General features: G+C 33.7%; 3 protein-coding genes across 3 annotated transcripts; 2 read left to right on the top strand and 1 right to left on the bottom strand.

Moving 5' to 3' along the window:
• Positions 1 to 247: 247 nt before the first annotated feature.
• Positions 248 to 7,981, bottom strand: LOC117238559 (elongation of very long chain fatty acids protein AAEL008004-like). The gene is made up of 5 exons (XM_033503566.1): positions 7,899 to 7,981; positions 7,770 to 7,807; positions 2,704 to 2,955; positions 2,346 to 2,589; positions 248 to 1,310 (listed from the first exon to the last, which is right to left on the bottom strand). The coding sequence occupies exons 3-5, from the start codon at positions 2,953 to 2,955 to the stop codon at positions 850 to 852; spliced, it is 957 nt and encodes a 318-aa protein (XP_033359457.1). The 5' UTR covers positions 7,770 to 7,807; positions 7,899 to 7,981; the 3' UTR covers positions 248 to 849.
• An 8,919-nt stretch (positions 7,982 to 16,900) lies between these two features.
• On the top strand, positions 16,901 to 18,616 carry LOC117238556 (probable U2 small nuclear ribonucleoprotein A'). The gene is made up of 4 exons (XM_033503564.1): positions 16,901 to 17,240; positions 17,330 to 17,370; positions 17,616 to 18,192; positions 18,270 to 18,616. Exons 1-4 carry the CDS (start codon positions 17,159 to 17,161, stop codon positions 18,308 to 18,310), a joined length of 741 nt encoding a protein of 246 aa, XP_033359455.1. The 5' UTR covers positions 16,901 to 17,158; the 3' UTR covers positions 18,311 to 18,616.
• Positions 18,617 to 18,773: 157 nt separating this feature from the next.
• LOC117238557 (NADH dehydrogenase [ubiquinone] 1 beta subcomplex subunit 7) lies at positions 18,774 to 19,934 on the top strand. Its single transcript, XM_033503565.1, has 3 exons — positions 18,774 to 18,973; positions 19,449 to 19,617; positions 19,697 to 19,934. Exons 1-3 carry the CDS (start codon positions 18,865 to 18,867, stop codon positions 19,788 to 19,790), a joined length of 372 nt encoding a protein of 123 aa, XP_033359456.1. The 5' UTR covers positions 18,774 to 18,864; the 3' UTR covers positions 19,791 to 19,934.
• The last annotated feature ends 174 nt before the right edge of the window (positions 19,935 to 20,108 follow it).

The raw sequence follows: 20,108 nt of genomic DNA, 5'->3' as shown, positions 1-20,108 counted from the left end.
GTTGCTGAATCGCAACGAAGTCCATAACGTTCGTTACGACTAGATCGGCGCTGCCGATTTCACATCATTGTATACACCGTGATACGCGTATGAGATATACTCCCGAAAATAAAATATACAGTCTCGTTTATGCTTATGGATCATCTGCGTCGATCGTTTTTGATCTGCTAACTTTGTACAAAAAGTATTATCAGCGGCCGACGTTCTCGGGATACACAAAATCAGTATAGCGATACTGTATCTCTTCATAATCCATTGTGTTAACGCTTCCATTGGTATACATGGTATATTTACTATGTCTCATACGATACACGTATCGCCGTGTGAAACCGGTCTTAGTTTCGCTGCCATGTTGCTGACGCTCCAGATACAAAGTAACCTTTGTTCCGAATTTACGAAGTTCCACGACAGACGATAAGAGCTTAGAAAGAAAAATTTGGCAACTTCTCGTAACTCTAGCTTGATGACAGTTAGATGTAACCGAGTATCGCCGTCATTCTGTCTCATACATTCTCCGATACGCATCATGCATATTGATCGTTCACATAGAATCATACAAATCGTAGAATCACACAATCTACACGCGCGACACAGAATACACACAGGAAGCGAGCTAGTGTTCGTAATATATTCAAACGCATCCTTATCCGCGCAGAAGATAACAGGTGAGTTACTTGGTGAATCCGAAAAATTAGATATCGAAAATCGAACGTTTTCAATCACCTTTTTATATTCTTTGACGAGATATTCTCGATATTGTAAGACGATAAAATCTGCCCGCTTATGTTATACCGATGGATTCGTCGAATATAAATTCATATAATGCGATTCAGACTGATGGCTAGCATTTTATTTTTGGAAGCCGCGGTTGTCAATAAACACGCGGTTTCTGAGGCCACTGTCCGAGATGTAACCGGTTGCCATTTTGTATTCGTTCGCGTATATTTTACCGTTCTCGTCGTTCTGCTGTTTCTTCTCGTTCTGGCTCTCCGTTTCCTTCTTCGTTAACGCGTTGGGCGATTTCCTCTTCCCGTATGACTGGTTGTAGAAGTTGCGGAACAGGAAGTAAAACATCACGCCATGCAGCCCGATCCACCAAACAAACACCTTCGGATAGTTGCAGTCGATAAAGAGAAGTTGGAAAGCGTGGAGTACCACTAGGATGAATTGGACCATCTGTAGCACAGTCAGGTACTTCTTCCACCAGAGATACGGCTGTATCTTCGGTCCGAGAGCAGCCAAAAAGTAGTATGAGTACATCACAATATGCACAAATGTGTTCAGCATGCCAAAGAACGAGCCATGACCGCCTATAAATTAAAGTCAATCGTGTTACGATTATCTTCTAATGAAGTTTCGAATTTTAACGACGTTGAAAAGTTTCTAAGTCGTTAAACTAATAAGTATTACGTCTATCTTTGACCTGCAAGTTATACAGGGCTAAGAACCAACTGATTATTGATACAGCTTTCCCATTTGTATGGCAGGTATCGAATCGAAGCTGTTGCACGTTACGTATTACGGGGAATGAACGGTAGGAGATAGTGAAAGTTTTATTTTTCGATCCCGTGTTATTCGTTAATAATATTACGAAAAATATAGAAGATCTTTAGAAATCCATAAGGGAAGTCTCATGTCTAATTTTAAGCCGATTAATTTTTTAAATTCAGGTCTTGCGTTTCGACCTTTTAAAATTTAACAGGCATTTTACTTTAACCCTTTGACAATGTAATAAACTGGCGACGAATTCACTACGAACAATTTAGAAAAGTAATTACACTGAAGATATTTTCTGAGTTTCTGGTATCAGATACAACGATATATACAGGGTGGTTGGTAACTGGTGGTACAAGCGGAAAGGGGATGATTCTACGCGAAAAAAGAAGTCGAAAATATGGAATAAAAATTTTTCGTTTGAGGCTTTGTTTGCGAGAAAATCGACTTTGAATTTTCGCTCGGTACGCGTGCACTTTATCACGTCTCGTTATAACGGATCTCACTGTAGATTTTTAAAAAAATTTAAAAAGAAAGAAGAAACCACCCTGTATAGCATAATTTCAACCTTTTGTAAAAAATACGTCTCTCTCAAACCGCTACGGGGTTAAAGCTTCTTTGTTCCAAGTTCAGCTTAAAATCACAGATTACATATTTACCACGTGCTGATATCTAAGAAAATCACTATCTTAGACGGAATGTTTCACGATCAATTATCGTGGTTGAATAAGTGTTTAGAACAGGCAAGACGCGATGAGACTCTACTGCCGTGCAAAATCTGTTATGAGGTAATGGTGGTTGTTCGATTACATTTACTTATGTATATGCGTGCAAAGTAGGAGAATACTTACCAGGAGTGAATTTGACACCAAACCAAACCGATATTGGCATGCACCCATGATGGATCACGTGCAATATTGAAATATGATTGTTCTTTTTTCTCAATACAAACAATATAGTGTCAAAGAATTCGGTGAATTTTGAGAAGTAGTACCACCAGCAGCCATGTGCCATTCGTATTGCCAGCGGGTTGTCCGAATAGTCTACTGGTTGACAACGGAACGAATAGTGACCTCCCCATCCAGATACTAAGGACTGTACCGAATAAACGATGCATTACAACGAATTTCGAAAAACTTGTTTGTTTTCCATGACATTTTTAAAATAATTTAGCTATAAAGATAGGTATTTCCTAACCGATTCACATACCTCGTAAAACAACCACGTGGATAATATCACTTGGAAGAGATTATAGAATAGCATGACCTTCCTGAGATTGAAAGGTTTGCGATTTTCCATGAGCTTAGGACCTAGGACCTTGACAAAGTAGGCGTAAAATAGGCAGATGAAAATTGTCGGGAATGGACTGCTCATCATAGGCCAATTATTGACCCTTGGGTCGCTCTTGTTGTCCATTAGGTCTCGGTAGCCATCGTATATCGCTCTTACGAGTTGTGCCATCTGAAAATCACGTTTTTATATAATATAAATGGAAATTATAAATAGAAATTCACGTTTTTACTGTTTGTGTATCCTTGCCAATGATGCGAAACGGTTTTGTTCATCACGAAAAACATAACTCAATGGTTCAACGAATCGATCAGAGGTATGATTGGAACCACTTCTACACAATTTTTATCGAATGGTGCGTTCGACGAGATCGACTTGCGTTTCGAACAAGCAAACTGATCACGATTTGCGATTCGACGATCGTCCAACGCAGACGGCGATTTCAGAATCTATGGATCGATGTTGACAGCGTGACTAAAAGTTAGAGCCGACTTGTGCTTTCACTGTTGTAAGATTTCCTCGAATGTACTACACCCGCGAAAACAGGAACGCGAACGACATTGGAACAGCGTGGCGCCAGGAATTCTTTGTTGAAAACACGATCAACGAAATCACATCTCGTCACGCGAAAGGCAAACGCAACGCACGTTTATCTCGAGGCACGCGTGAAACATTTTGTTATGCGTCGCACGTGATAGCGCTCATTGTGAAAAAGCCATTCTTTAATAAGGTTAAACCACGTGTTAAGAGGTTATTGTTTGTTCTCCAACGATTCCAAACATTTTATAGAGTAATGTTATCGATGTAAGGAAGAAGCTGTGTAAGTTGTTTGAATTTCTTTCTTCAGACTAATTCTAACAAACTCGAATCCATTTTATTTTATAATTTTAACGCGTTGAAATTAAAACAAGTCTTACAAGAATCTAAGCAGATTAGATTTTAAATGTCGTGTCTTTTTCCTTGTGTTCAATAATATTTCAATATTTTAATATTCTTAACATCCTCGTGCCTATTCATCCAACCATTCTATAAATCTTATTGGAGTACCGGATTCCTGTTCCCAATCGAATTGGTCCTTGACAAATAGATGTTGCTTCTAGTTCCGTGCATACTTTAAACTGGTAATGCTGATTATAAATTTATCGTATTTTGCGAATTTTTGAGAGTTAACGAATGTTAGGTCTAAAAGGTCTTCATATCTGATGATTTAGATGAAATTGGGAATACCACTTTTTGATGTAGCGACTGTAAACTTGTTTTCTTTATGATTTTCTTTTTAATTAAATGAACCAATTCGGACGACTGAATTCGTAATACCTTGTAATCTATGATCGTTTGTCGATTTTATTTTATCTTGTGTCTTATATTATATTTATAATCACAACAATAGTAAAAATATCTCGATTGCATTTTCGTAACGTTATGTCAGCGAAAATAACTTTCCTCCTAATTCCATTATTCTACCCTAGAATCATGCGTCATTAGTTTCTCTAATACCATTACGGCTTCAATGTGCCCGTAGTTACACTCGTTTTCTTTCGAAGAATCTCGATCTTTTATGTCACGCCTAGTCCAAACAAGGACAATCTTTCTGCGTACTATATCCTCGTTTACCCAGTCGATGTCAACGAGCTAAAATCGATTCGTTCGAAAGCGAAATGCCAATTATCACAGAGAAACAAAGCCAGGTATGAGAAAACGTACTTTTCAGTTCAGTGATTCGACACAGCATAGTAAATATTTTCAAATTCGTGTATAAGGTTCATCATTGTCGCAGAGCTCATTATCAAACAATTTTTCGTCCATTTAAATTGCAATTCGTAGACTGCAGATGTTCATGCATTTATGGAGAATCGAAAGCTGCAAAAGTACACATAACGCGTATCACGTGGAATACTACTTAAGTAACCAAAGTATAACGATCATCGAATTTAGTGGATGAAACATATTTTTGTTTAAGTTTCATTTCTTTAGCTATATGTATTTAGAAAAATTAAAATTTTGCATAAACATCCGCAGTCTAGCGATAACCACTAGCGATCGCGAAAGCTTATTTTTGGCCGGTTCAATCTCCGAACGGTTGTTTGAACCAATTCTCATAATTGTTTTCTTTAATTCGTCTTTTCTAGCGAATTACTCGCAACACCGACGAAAAGTCGCGTGGCCGACTTTCAACGCAGTGGCTTGCGAAATTTAGAAAACTACGAGCAAATCGGGTTCCTCGGAGAACGTTTGTCTGTCGAAAAACGGCACGAAAGACACGCTTGTCCCAGAGTCGATTTCGCAATCCGATCTGTACTGCCGTTTGAGTAGGGTCAGAAAGAGAAGTGACCTCATCGAACACACAACGCCCACTCACGATCCAAGTACTCTACTATTTCCGCCACGGAAATATTCCAACCTACTGTCCGATTCTAGTCGTTGAATCTAGTCGTTCTGTCTGCTCTTCACTAACCCATCCCTATGAACGTTTATTCGCTCGGAATTGATACTTGTCGGTCATATCTAGATTTATCGACGATTTAATATCTCTATGATTAAATGGAGATACCACGTTCAGTTGAATTACAATATTTCCGATTGGTGATAATAACACTTGGCAGTAGTATAGTTTCGTGGTTTGGTGCGTTAAAAGCAATGCGTTGAAAGCAGTGCATTCGTTTGTCTATTTTCTACGTTGCGCAAAATGCTTCATAAATCTACATAAAGTAAATACTAAACAGGCAAGCCGATGCAAATATTTTTATTATTGTTTGCTGGATGTTGGATATTTTGATTAATGCTAAGTCAATGCATCAGTGTTCTTTGAAGATCAAACAATTTCTTAGCACATCAGAAGTAGCGTATATGACTACAATATGTACAAATAGTTATTAGTAACTGCGAGGTGGACTGGTATTAGGAAGTAAATCGTAAAAGTGACTATAAAGTGACACCAGTGCGATCAAAGTTTAACGAAGAAGATCAAATTTTCCATAGAAAAATATCCACAGAGGCTCAAGGACGATTATAATTACCTCCTGTTCTTTCTTATTCATCAATGTCTTTTCTCGCTCTTACTTTACTATATTTGTTTACTTTTCTGATCCTCTTGTTGTTCTTGAACTTCTATATGCCCATCGCATTCTTCTTTCAATAAACAAAAGATCTTATAATATTTTAACAAGAACATTAGCATTGAACTTGAAACAAAAATTCACGTCTGTTATCAATGATTCCGTTGTATTTTCTTCAAATTTGTTGTTAATCTAATTCGTTATTTTCTTTTACGGCTAGTTGCATGAAATACGAGTGGCATTAGAAATATTTGATTTCAATCGCAGTCGCTATATCGTGATAATTACTAACTTCATTACACGTACGATTAATGTCGATAAAATACGAAGAACAAGAGGAAATTCTGTCCAATAAATAACCTGTGAATTGCGGTTTGATAGTGTATGGGAAAGTGATTGAGGCAGTAAGTTTGTCTTAAGTCGAGGTTTTCCGTGCAACCAGTACTTTTTTATTTCTTTTTTTTCCAAGAAACGTGTAACGCACACGCAATTCAAATCAGCCAGGATCCTGAGCGGGTCATTATATATCGAAGACGCATTAAGAAACAGATTTGCAATGTAAAGTCTAGAATGTGGAGGTCTGACGAATGTGGTGTTGCGCGTTGCAATTGAAATCACTATTCCCTTGACAATTCCCGCTTGTTAAGCACTGTTTGCTGCCGAGTCAGGTGCATCCTTCGCTCTTTATTTTAAGCCTTAAGCCTTAAGCGAAGAAAGTAACGAATGCAATGCCTTTGTTATGAGACAACGATAGCGTTCCAGCGCGTGCAATTACCACGATTGCCCGCCAAATTCAGCGATCGACCGATCTATTGTCTGCGAGAGAGTTAAGAAAACATTAAATCTCTTTTTATCTTGATTAGCTGTTCAGTTAAAGAAACATGTTGTTTTGGGAAGATGAGGATGCTAAGTGGAAATAATTATGACCTCTTGTGCGAGCATTAAGTCTGTATGCAAACGGACGAAGTTTCAAAGTAGATTTTAAACAAATTCTATTCGTCTTCTGGCAGCTTACTTTCGCGGAAACACTGAAAATATCATCGTAACGGTCTTAGCCAGTTGCAATACAGCTTGTTCGAGAATAAAATCGATCGACGAATATTTAAAAATCACGGTAAAAGCTTCTTGAAAGAGCTACTTGAACAAGGACTATTATCGAGCGGGTAGAATCGATTGATCGATTCCGTGAATCCGATCGGTTCGAAAGAAATTCCGTGAAATTCATAATTAAATAGTACGTTTTATAGAATGGAGGCTGGTCGCTCAGAGCTGAGATAATTTTATTAAATCACATGGATGATTAAAATATTGCGAAAATGTAACGCCGATTATAATTTAAAGGTTTCATTGAAGTAAGTGGGGATCATCATAATTTGTCGTTACATCTAATTCCTAGTTGAATTACAAAGTTAATGGCGACACTTAGCGGTAATTAGAATTTCCGTAATCTTAACATAATTGTCCTTCGTAATGAACGCCTTTGCGTGGACTGTCACTTGGATTGATGATTTTCACACGCTACACACTGATGTCCTTTTTATATTCTAAGATTACTAAAATTTTTAAGTTATGATTTATGAGATGTTAATTTCCTTTACTGCATATGACTAAAAGCACATATCTTGTTATATAAAAATTTCATATCATTTTTCGCCCGCTAGATCGCGATGAACAAAGCAAAATAAGATCGTTTATGGCAGTGACGAGCCCTGTCTAAATTTGATTTAGCTGTTCTCGCGTAAACGATCCCATGTAAACGCAGCAATTTCTTCTGTAAACCTCGTCTGGCCCAGATCCGTCATGAAACGTTACAAATTACCCGATGAGGGACATGTCTTTAGCGAAATATTTTGATCGTAAAACAAACGAAATATTCAACAATAACAATAAAATATATTCACACGTCTGCAACCGAAATCTTTTACCTACCGTGATTTGATAACGACCTGGCCCGATCTAGGAGGCAGCTAAATAAGAAAAAAAAAACAACACCAATGTTTATCGTCTTCTTTCCGTGAACTAGATCGCGTCAAAATTATATCGAACCCAAAGTCTTACAAGATGCGAGTGCACAATTACGTTAAAATGTAATATAACTCGATTCTCCAGGAGAGAACCTTCGTGTTTGACTACGTTCGAAGAAACTGAAGTTCCACGATGAAAACGGTGTTTTATATCGGCACATCCATGTGTGTACGTTGGTTGCCGTATGTGGGGTAGAACACCGATCCCACCAACTTCTGTGGAAGTCGACGCTTTTCTGCCGCTTGTAGATGGTTCTCGACTGTTCAAGGGTCGTATAACCAGGGTGCACGTGTGTCTTGCAGGCTATGTGTTCGAACCATGAGCGATCTGTCCTGTTTGGGGAATGTGACAGTGGTTTACGACAATTGTGCAATGGTTCTCTCGTTTCCGAGGATTTACGCGCATTGTTTGCCTTTGCACGAGCAGATTTAGTAGGACGTCTACCAGACTGAAACTACTGGGATTTTGATTGGACGTTCCACGTGAACGACCTTATTAAAGATTCACCACATGAATGTTTATATTCGCCATGTGTTTTAGTTGCTTTTGTGATACCTGTTTATCAACGCTACGTGTTCATCGTCTGTAACTGTTCGGGTTCGGGTCAAGTTAAGATTCGCTGCAATCAGGGTTGATATCAAAGCAATACGTACCAGTTATACCGTACAGCTCGACATCACGAATGTTAAAATGTCGAAACCGCTTTTATTTTTTCCTTATTTTTCTGCTTGTGCCGCTTAGTATTCTTCAGGTAGTCGAACGATGAATACTTAATGTGTAGTGTAACCAGTGAGACGCCGTGATCGGCTAAATTCTCAATATCGGGACGATATCTTTTTTTCTTCATTACTACCTTACTACTATGTATTCTCTCAAATAACGCTTAAGCAAAACTGATTACGCAGTCGTACACGATATAAGTCTTCTCTGGACAAAGTTCTAACTTGAATTTTTGGTATTCGTTGTTTATGACGCAGTTTTCAGTGCGAGCTGCATCGAAGCTGGGTACATCGTGGTCGTATCAACACAATGAAATATTTATACTACGCAATTAGTTAAGTAGTACTGTTTTTCGCTTTATGTTAATGATCGATTTATCGATATAATAATATGTATGGACGCTCAAGTCTCCTATAATACGTTATTCTGAAAATACGATTTCGATATAACACGGTGCAAAAATTGCAATACGGTTCCATATAGCACTAATAAACTTGGACAAACTTCATACAGCACGAGTGTTCCCATCACGTTGTTTTTGTTTAACACGGCTTCGATGTGCTTAGCACGGAACGAATTAACTGTGTTCTAGGAGGATTGACTGTACTCATTTGCATCATCATGTTATTTGGATTGTTGAATGCTACCTATCATTGTGCACGACCGAGACGATAGTCTATTCATATTTGATGAATCGAAAACGAAACATTTGTTTATATTATAATTAAATGATTAATTAATTAACCGATTATAAAACTGGACGTAGCTGATTTTAAGGTATTCCGATGACAGTTCAATTTTTCGAAATTCAATATCTGAGAATAATCGTTATTGCCTACAGCAAAATAACGGTGAAATATTAACGAAACGTCGAAAGTATTTTTGGAAGACAATGCTCTTACGGAATTTCATATTAAATAATAAAATTTGAATAGTTGGAGTCTGGGAAATTAAAGAAATATAATACCTTAAGATGGTCGTATTCCAGAGAAAAATCCACCTTGCAGTTAAGTTAATAAACTATAAATAAAAGTATAATCAATTGTCAAGATACCTGTTTATTCTTAATTAATCTAACTTTTCTATTCCATAGAAAGTAAGTTGATGCTAATGAATGGTATCCTACGTGAAGCTTTTTGCTTTGCATTTCTACGTCAAATCAGAATGCTTTATTTAATAATTGTTAAACTTCTTTTTATGCTACCTAAATTACTTTTTCGAATGTGACAGTGGAATAATTATTTTTAATATGGAAGAATAATATTTTGAAATATGAAAAAATTTCAGACTTATGAAATATAAAGAAATTTCAGACAGAAAAGTAAATGATTTAAAAATGGGGAAAAAAGTTTCAAACCTGATACACTTTTTGTTTTGTGAAATGAAACGATCTTTACCCTGAGAACTTTATATTTTTTTCATGTGTCGTGTGCAGTTTTGAGCGTTAGGTTTTCAATAAGATTTAAAAAATTATCACCTTTTATTCGCTCGGTTATTTTACATAAATGAACTACAATCGCTTATTTTCTTCATTGGCTCCAAAATCTTTTTCGCCTTTTTTTTATTTTCATTTCACAATTCTTTATTTATTGATTCTACCGATGTCTCCAATATAATAAATAATACATCGTGTGCCACATACGAAGTCAAATTATTTATTGATCGGGGCATGTCTGTCCACTTTTTACACTGAACAGAGTTTTTATGACACAGGTATAATTATTTCGACGTAGAAATGTCAATGAGGTAAACTAGTTAGATGAATTTCTTCTTATATTAGTTACGTCTTTGCGTGTTACTTGAATCTTCCAAAGGTCATGTTCAGTCAATCAAGAATTTTTATTCGATTCACTGTGCCGGAAATATAAATTAGCATAGAGAACTATATCACTGTTAGTATACAGAAATGTTTACATAAATACATTTACATAGTATGTACTATAGGCGTCATCGTACAGTTTAAATGATTAATCAGACATAGTAGCCTTGCGTGATGTTACAGGTCAAGACGCAGGAAACAGCCAAGGTTTCAGAACTCGTCTTAATAGTGTGGAAATTTTTACTGTCTTTTTCTGCCATTGTCGACTTTCTGTTAAGCATCAATGACCTGTTACGGTTTAGCCATGCCATACTCCATGCTGCTAAGCATATACGAGTAATTTAATATTACGATTATATTGGTAAAAAGTAAATTCCCTTTGTATGTTAAACTATATTTTACTTATTACGCTAGGTCGATGAATTTGTATTCTCTCAGAATTTGTATATTCCCGGTCAAATAATATAACAAGTGTTGGACGGTGAGCGTAGTCGGCTCGACTAAAAATGATCTGCAAGGTGGACCACTTTTAACCTTGAAAACCTGCGGTTTTGCCCGGTGCGATGGCCTCTCTTACGTTAGGAGAGGAATAAAGCTTAGGGATTCGAACTTTATAACACGAATTTTGTTCTCGTAGCGATATTTCTACAACTATATTCACTTTTGTTTTGCAACTATATTAAAACGACCTGTAAAGAACGTAGCTGTGATTTCGGACGATTGCATAAAACATATAAGTGACGGGTACGAATGGAATCCATTTAAAATTTATTTCGATCCTCTAGAGCATCTTTTTGTATCTTCCGCAATCTTCCGTAAATACATTTGACGTTTTGAGAGGATAAAAAATATTCCTTTGGTCTTTTTCTATCAAAATTTTTGTTCTCGCTTGATATTCACATAAGATACATCTTTTTGAATATTACATAAGAAATGAAATACATATTGTATTGACAAGGGAAACGAATTTATTTATTTCTGTACACATATTTTACCATATGTTGTATCAAATCGTATGCGATATTATTTATTCTATTATCAGTCACGATGCGTGGCCAATAATAATTGGTATTCGATAGGCGTGCAACACACCCGCATCCATGGAACTCGCGATCGAGCACTATTAGTTCCTTCTACATGTGATTTGGCGTCGTATGCGAATCGATTTATGCAGCTGGGTGGTCTCTCGTAGTTGATAAAGAAAAGACTCAAAGGCGTTCTTGATAAAAGAGAGACAGACATCGAACAAGTTTTTCCTATACTTTTATATCAATATCTTAAATTAATAAATTTTCCTATGATTTAATTCAGTCTCGTGTCGAAAGAAAATGTGAAATACAGGAAAATTTAAGAAGGATGTTATATTCCACCGTTACACCTTGTTGTACGATATTTCATTTATACGATGTAAACAGCGAGAATTACGACATTAGCAAGTTCTCTGATTAAGCATATAATAAGCACGAATTACTTATATTAATAAAAAATGTATTATTCATATCTTTCCCAGATTGGAAATATCGAAGCTTCTTTGCGTTATTCTTCGATTAAATAATTATTATGTTTGTTTTATTTATTTTGAACAAAGAAAAATATCCGGTGTTACAATCGAATTGCATTATCTTTGTAAAGAGAATGCATTCTGTGAACTGTTGAAACCGATATTTCCATCGTTAAAACGTGCTATTCGACTATTTTATTGCACCTGTTCGAGTAAGAATCGGTCTTTTCTAGCTTCATAGTTGCTTTATGTTGCTGTCAGGTAGAATGTTCAAGCAATGCTTCAAATAATCGAGTAGCACGGCGGATTGGTCGGTTCATAAGAGAAAAACAAAGGCATTTTTCTTAATTGTACGATTACGCGAATCACGAGCGCAGGATATTTACATGAGTAATTCTAACCCCTTTGATTGCTTCTTTTTTACGTTGTTTTTTCCTATTTGACTTAGAACTTTGAAATCGTTTAGACAAAGAATTAGTCGCATAGTTTGGCCTGACTTCACGGTATAACGTTTCTTCATCATAATGAGAAAAACTACCTGTACGGTGATTGTATTACGTAGATTGTTCGCAGAAAAATAGATAATTTTTCAGAATGGCTTGGGAAACTTGTAATATCTTGCACTATATCTATATTGGCAAATATATATATATATATATATATATATATATATATATATATATATAGATATATTTGGTAATATAGATATATATATATATATATATATATAATCCATATATAATATAATATATATATAATTATATAATATATATAATCCAGTATATTTTCATTGTATAAATCGAAAATTTATACATCGGATCAGCGAATAACAATTTTCATACTACTACACAGGGGGTAGCAAATGATCCTCTAAATATTTCAATTTCATTTGCCTTGTGTTGACGTTTTCAGAACAATGAGACGTGAAGACCGTTCGACAGAACATGTTTAAAATATATAAATAAAAATTCACGACTTGGACGTGTAAAATTGAAGGCAAATGTCTGTAGAAAGGCGTAGATATTTCCGACAATATCAAGTAGGAAATGAATTAAAATTATGTACCTATTGTTTGAAAAATTAATTATTAAATATACAGAATGTGCAATATACATTGACGTTACTTAAGAATATGTAAGTTTATTTAAATGAAGTATATTTAAAAATACGTACATACATAAGATCGGAGCTGATAATTAAATCTAAACACGCGTGACCGGTCAAACTTTGCAATATTTTTAGCAGCAATTCCCGCCTTGTTATCCTGATAAATATCACACGTTTTCGAGTGAAAAGTTATTTACACTTCTTCGACTAACGAAGTACCAAAAGGAAAAAGGTGATCGGCAATCCATAAAAATTTATTTCGAGGATTATGCAAAACAAACATCAGGAACTAAAGAAGACGCGATACAATGACGACGCATTTCGTAAAAGATCCCGCGATTTTCCCGCGTATTCGACGAAAGTAAAATCATTTACGTCATTATTAATTCCTATCGTGAAAATGTATATTTTTTTCCAGGTTTTTCTTACCGCGTTTTGATGCCGAAAATTAGTATGTTAGCACTCTATAGTCTTTAGAAAACAATTTTTATGAAACCATTGACATCCCGTTAAATTTTTTCAAATAAAATTGTTAATAAAGTTATGCTAAAGCTATATAAAATATTGTTGCGTTTCTGTATCTCGTTATTTCTATAAATTCTTTATTAGAATGCCGTTATTTCCGTACAATGTACTGTTAACTATCAAGTTAGTTAGGCTAGTAATCGAGAATATATCTTCAAACTCTTTTGCGTGAAGGTCACTCCACGTTCAAAGTTGGCGGAACGATCATGATATGTTCGACATTTGAGTTCTCGTCAATAGTAGAGTACTTCACGGACCCCGGAACCGTCGATGTCCTCGTATCATGAAATTCGACTTTCTCACTTAACAGCATGTTTAAAAACACACCTGTCATTATTACACAAAAATACAGGTCTTGTATGTACACGGTGTTAATATTGAATGAACGAATCTTGCTTCATATTTTACTGGTTAGAAATGTTTAGTCACCATGATTATTAACTTTATTGTGTTTAGTAGTAAGTGTTTATTAGTATTGTGTATCGTTCTTTACATAATTTACGAATTTGCATTTAAATCTCCGTCAATTACAATACAATTCATAGAAGTTTGCATTTCTCCAACTTATTCTACTAACCTCGGACCTTAGCATCATGAAATATTAAAAGTGTTATTATTCATTTCATGGATTAATGAATAAAATTGACTTGTAGAAAATTCACTAAAAGTCTTGAAAGTAGATATTACGCACATTGCCAGCGTGGAATCTGGACTAAGACTATTGCGATCGAGGCCAACAATTACGCATGTTATAATTAGGAATATTTTATATGTAATAGTTATATTATCTGCTACGTAAACGATAAATAATATTATTGAATTTTTCATATTTTTCAGATAAAACTAGTGCATACAAATACATATTAATTTATGGTAGAAATATGGCGGAAGCGGAAAGAGGGGATTCTACGCGAAAAAAGAAGTCGAAAATATAGAATAAACATTTTTTTTTCTTTTTTTTTTTTAATTTTTTTAAAAATCTACAGTGAGATCCGTTATAACGAGACGTGATAAAGTGCACGCGTACCGAGCGAAAATTCAAAGTCGATTTTCTCGAAAACAAAGCCTCAAACGAAAAATTTTTATTCTATATTTTCGACTTCTTTTTTCGCGTAGAATCACCCCCTTTCCGCTTGTACTACCAGTTACCAACCACCCTGTATATTAACTTTGTATATCCTAATGATCTATTCTTGTAAACAATAAACAATAAACAATAATGTGCCCCTACAAACCATGCTGCTCTATTTCAAATTATCAAAAATCTATTCATACTTAACACATACTTTAATAATAACACATACTTTAGAAGTTATCGAAGATGCGCACAATGCGTTAACTCTCCTGTATGTACAAATAAAGATAGCTATGATTTTAACCAATGCGGAATGTTCTAAATGTCCTATACATATGTGGAATACCATTGCATATGAAAATAATTCTCGGATATTCTGTCCTATGTAATTACACATTCAATCACAGTTTTCGCAGGCTATTTTATTTTGAACGCTTGTTAAAAGTTGTCTGGTTATTTAGACGCGTTCATTCAAGCATTTTTTTCATCCGATGATTTTCTTGAATAAACAAAATGTACTTGCGAATATGCACAGTCTGATCTCATCGATTATCGTATTTTACTTGCTGATTATATTGGTTGTTTCGATATAAGGAACACGAAGCGTAAAATTCCATAATCATTCATTCATTTTGATTCTATATTCATGAACCTCTAGAATTTTTCTCTGTATCATCGTCAAGAAAAAAGTGCCATTTTAATTTATTTTGATAGATAACTTATGCTTCTTTCTTTTACGATAACATCCATCGCAATGAATAGTAAAATTATAATACATCTTAGAAAAACTTATACCGATTTGTCTGTAAATATTTTCAACAAAATATTTATTCGTTGAAGAGCGTAGTTCTTTCTACTGCAGGTAGCAGATGATTAAACGATTTCACCTGTTTTACCGCCGTATTTTAGGGAACATATTAAGTACGCACTATATATGTGTAGTATTATACTTCTATGTATTGACACACGTATCAGTCTCACACGACAATTTTGCGATAGACTGTCGATTATCCAAGGTTAGATACGTGAAATTTAATCATTGATAGTTTCTCGATAATTATTTTGTCAACTAATTTTTGGACAGTAGAAACACCGTACATTATATGATCCTCCGAGAATTGATAACTGTTTTGTTTGATGTGTTCTTCAATTTGAATCGTTCAGAACATATAAAATGAATCCCATAAAGTTTTTGAACTGTGATACTGAATATTGTATCCATTATTTAGATAATATGACCTTTAGTACAGACAAGCAATATCCCACTAATTTTAAACGACAAATATGATATGCAAACATTAGAACGAGAGAAAAAATATTTGAGGATGAATAATTGAGTCTTTGTCGTACAAAGGAAGTTTAAGCGTGTAATATCTACATGTATGCGCATATGTACTATATATGTACCATATAATGTACCTCTTAGAGGTACATTAGAGCTACGAATCGTAGCCTTAAATGGAATTTTGGCAAGTGTATTATATATCGTATTATATACCGACACAAGACCAAATCGACAAGAATGTTCTGGATTTGAATAATATAAGATTAAGCTATTATTAATAAATTAAATTTATTCGTTCCCACGGAGTTACTTCATCGTTATTCTTCCTATTCATTTTTTTCTCTTTCGTGTGTTGTAATGTAGATGTACGCACATAAGTTACAAAAATGGAGACTACATTATTATTTATGTGTTTATCAAATTGTATCTGTGTACTGATATGTTCAGGGTGTTCCATTTTAATCTTTCTACGCAATCATCTTCCAAAGTATTCGTTATCGTAAAAAATGTTTGAAGTAAAATTTATTGTGTTTCGAGAGACATTCACAAATCTTGTCTAGGTAGACATATTTTCGAGATTTCAAAGATGAGCCATGTTTTTTAAAGTGGAACTAACAATTTTTGGAAAACATTTGATGCTTTTTTTAATTCTCTACAAATAGATTTAAGTTACTTCAGTCCAAAATTACTAGTTTATAAGATATTTTAACTTTAATATAAAACTTATTATATGAAAGACAAGGGAAAACAACTTAAAAACAAGTCTTATCTTTTATACAGTCAATCTAATGAAATTAATATTGAAACATCTTTTAAACCATTTTTCGTTAAAGCATTTTCAAATGCAAGTATCTTAGTACTTTTTTGTAGAAAATTAAAAATTACGTCAAGTGGTATGTAAAAAAAATGTATTGTTTGATTTAGAAAAACGAAGATCACATTGAGATTTTGAAAACGCCACCACCTAGACAAATCTGGTTGTCATCATACGACGTTCCATTTGAAATAGAACAAGTTTTATTTGAAACATCTTTTATAATAACGAATACTTTGGGAGACAATTGTATGGAAAGGTTAAAATGGAATATTCTATACGTTTGTAAGCGTTTGTTTCTGTTGGTTACCATGAGCTGCACGTTTTTTGAGAATGAAGCTTACCAATCATAAAAATGTAGCTTTAGAGAGAACCTTATGGAAGCTATATTGTGATCGTTGTCAGGTTAAGATTTGTATCAGTTTTATGTGGTAGTATCATTAAATAATGGTTAAGTTAACACCAGATTTAATTCAACAATCCATGCAATATATTAATCCTGTGAAGGATCGAGAATTAGATCTCAGAGGCTAGTAAATAAATTATATTGGTAAAATATAACCTAAAAATTTTCGTTAATTCTGTATTTCTTAGTTATTTAAGTCTCTGTTATTGCAGGATATAAAATACCTACAATCGAAAACTTGGGCGCAACTCTGGTTAGTGTTCTAGTCAATAGTGATTCTTATTTTTTGGTATATCTATAATGTATTTTCGTGTGTATTTTTATTCATCTCAATTTGTATTTATATTGACTTTGGTTTAAAATTTACATTCAAGAACAAATTTTTGAAATATTGACAATTTCTATAATATTTAAAAATATTAATTCTATTAATATTTTAATACAATTAATATCTATTAAAATAAATCACAGGTTTAGAATTTAATAATATTTTTATAGGATCAATTTGATACCATTGACTTTTCTGATAATGATATAAGGAAATTAGATGGGTTTCCTCTGTTAAAAAGAATAAAAACTCTCTTTTTCAATAATAATCGTATTGTCAGAATAGGAGAAGGATTGGAACATTGTATTCCAAATTTGGAAACTCTTATGTTAACTGGAAATATGATACAAGAACTTGGTGATTTGGAACCACTAACGCAGTTAAAAAATTTAACAAACCTCTGTTTACTTCAAAATCCAGTGTCTGCGAAGCCTCAGTATAGACAATACGTTGTATACAGATTCCCACAGTTGAGACTTTTGGACTTCAGGAAAATTAAGATGAAAGAGCGTGAAGCTGCAGTTACATACTTTAGGAGTAAAAGAGGAAAAGAAATGGTTCGTGAAATAGCAAAGAAAGTAAAAACACAAACATCTGGCATACCTACGGACAAGCCACTCACAACTCCAGAAGAACGTAACAAAATTAGGGAAGCTATTACAAATACTTCTTCCCTTGAAGAAGTCCAGCGCCTTAGCAAATTGCTTCAAGCTGGACATGTGCCTAGTGAAGAAAGATTACAAACTGGTATGTAATTAAAAGAATGTGCTCTATTCCTTTTATGTTTCTGATTATGAAAAAAAACTCTGCATTGATTGTTCTAGGAAATACGATACCTGAAGCAATGGAAGAAGAAGATGATTAAGTCATATTGTACATTATTTTCAGATCTAAACCAAACAAGAAAAGCTTTTTTTATTACAGTAAGTACATGACTGTATACCATACATGGAACTAGAAACAGTTTGTTAAGCTAATAAGAATGTATGTGCTACACACAAATGCATTATCATTTAAAGATGTACAAATAAAATTATACATACTTTAATTGGCTTGAAGCGACTTTATAAACGTATATCTTATAATACTAAACATTTTCGAAACTATTTGTAATGTCCATATATGTATTTATTTCAGTGATTTTTCAATAAACAAGTTGTCCAGAAAGATACTTTTTTGTATAAATTTGTTCCTCATATAAAATAATATTACTTTTAATAAATAAATACATCGCTATATATCATACTATATTACATGAAATATTTATGTATCTTGATTCGTGTGTTTACATACCTGTCCATTGAACTATGTAAGTTATATAAGATGGGATCACTAGATGTCAGTATTGTATGTTGTAGCAATTTTCCATTTTCGATTTATATTACTTTTTTTGCTGTAGTTCTATAATATACTAATAAAATGGGCAATACATTTCAAAAAATGGTTAGTAGCGATCCATTTCCACCATCAGATTCGGAGCCGACATTTGATCCGATGTACGGATTTCCTAAGGAGCGCAAAGAAAGGGGCAAGTATCTTATTCAGTTCTAACCTTTAATAGGTGCATTTTGGCTCTTAATATTTTGTATATTTGGTAAAATACTATACTTTTTTAAGATTGTATAAACGACGAATTTAATTAAAACAAGCTACAACACAGTTATTAATTTTTTGTTCTTATTTTATTTATAACTTTTCTGTTATATTTGTCTTTATAAATAATTTATCAATGACATAACAGTTTGAATAAAACTTTTGGCTGTCGATTTCGGTGAAATATTTTGTTAATATTTCTTTTTTTTGCATTTATGGAATTTGGGTAGAATTGTACAATGTAGATTATAATGAATTAGAAAATTCTTAGATATCTATAAAATATTTTTGTCTTCATATGATCGTTTTAGTTGAGTGTAAGTATTAATTGAAGGAGCTACAGTATTAATTGAAACAATTTATTAACTGTTTGACATGTATTATACCCTATTAAAAATGTTATTTTACAGTTATGCCCATATCAGAAGAAGATTTGATAGCTGCCAAGATTCCTTTAGAATATAGAGATTATTGTGCTGATGTTTTTTTGGAATATAAACGTTGCTTTCTAGAAAAGTTTCCTTTTGTAGTACTTTGTGCTGACACAGCTCACAATTATAAGGAATGTGAATATAATGAGTGAGTCTTCATTAGAAAATATAGATAAGTTATTATTACTTAATGTGCACTTCCTGATTATAATTTGTGTATATTACAGCGACGTTTTAAGGGCCAAAGAATATGAAAGAGAACGTAGACTTCTGGTCAGAGAACGCAGGAAACAGAGGGCTATGGAAACAGTGACAGCTTAGACTCCACATTCACTGAACATTGTTTACATTTAGATTATACAAATGTGAATATAGATGATATATACATGAAATTTGCTTATAGAAGAGTGATTATAATAAAGAATTTAAGGTATAAATTGGTAAACAAAAATGTAAATATTTTTATTATTGTTTCTATTGTTATTACTAATATGCCACAATTATTTGTATTGTTATATATAAGATATGTCAGATATATCTTTTTTATTTATAAAAGAATACTTAATATTTGTCATTAAGTTGGGCAGAAGATATTAGTATTTTAATTTTTGTATATAAATAAGTTATTATTGAAGCGGC

This window comes from Bombus vosnesenskii, unplaced genomic scaffold (assembly GCF_011952255.1).
Source record: "Bombus vosnesenskii isolate JDL3184/JDL3185 unplaced genomic scaffold, Bvos_JDL3184-5_v1.1 scf7180000013542, whole genome shotgun sequence".
Lineage (NCBI taxonomy): Eukaryota > Metazoa > Arthropoda > Insecta > Hymenoptera > Apidae > Bombus > Bombus vosnesenskii.
This window is presented reverse-complemented; position numbering and strand designations above follow the sequence as displayed.

Coding starts and splice junctions, on each gene's coding strand:
- LOC117238559 (XM_033503566.1), bottom strand. CDS start 2,955: ATGGCACAACTCGTAAGAGCGATATACGATGGCTACCGAGACCTAATG. Junction 2,590..2,703: donor CCACGTGGTTGTTTTACGAG/GTATGTGAATCG, acceptor TATTCGGTACAG/TCCTTAGTATCTGGATGGGG. Junction 1,311..2,345: donor TGGTGTCAAATTCACTCCTG/GTAAGTATTCTC, acceptor TTTAATTTATAG/GCGGTCATGGCTCGTTCTTT.
- LOC117238557 (XM_033503565.1), top strand. CDS start 18,865: ATGGGCAATACATTTCAAAAAATGGTTAGTAGCGATCCATTTCCACCA. Junction 18,974..19,448: donor TAAGGAGCGCAAAGAAAGGG/GCAAGTATCTTA, acceptor GTTATTTTACAG/TTATGCCCATATCAGAAGAA. Junction 19,618..19,696: donor AAGGAATGTGAATATAATGA/GTGAGTCTTCAT, acceptor TGTATATTACAG/CGACGTTTTAAGGGCCAAAG.
- LOC117238556 (XM_033503564.1), top strand. CDS start 17,159: ATGGTTAAGTTAACACCAGATTTAATTCAACAATCCATGCAATATATT. Junction 17,241..17,329: donor TCGAGAATTAGATCTCAGAG/GCTAGTAAATAA, acceptor CTGTTATTGCAG/GATATAAAATACCTACAATC. Junction 17,371..17,615: donor AAAACTTGGGCGCAACTCTG/GTTAGTGTTCTA, acceptor ATATTTTTATAG/GATCAATTTGATACCATTGA.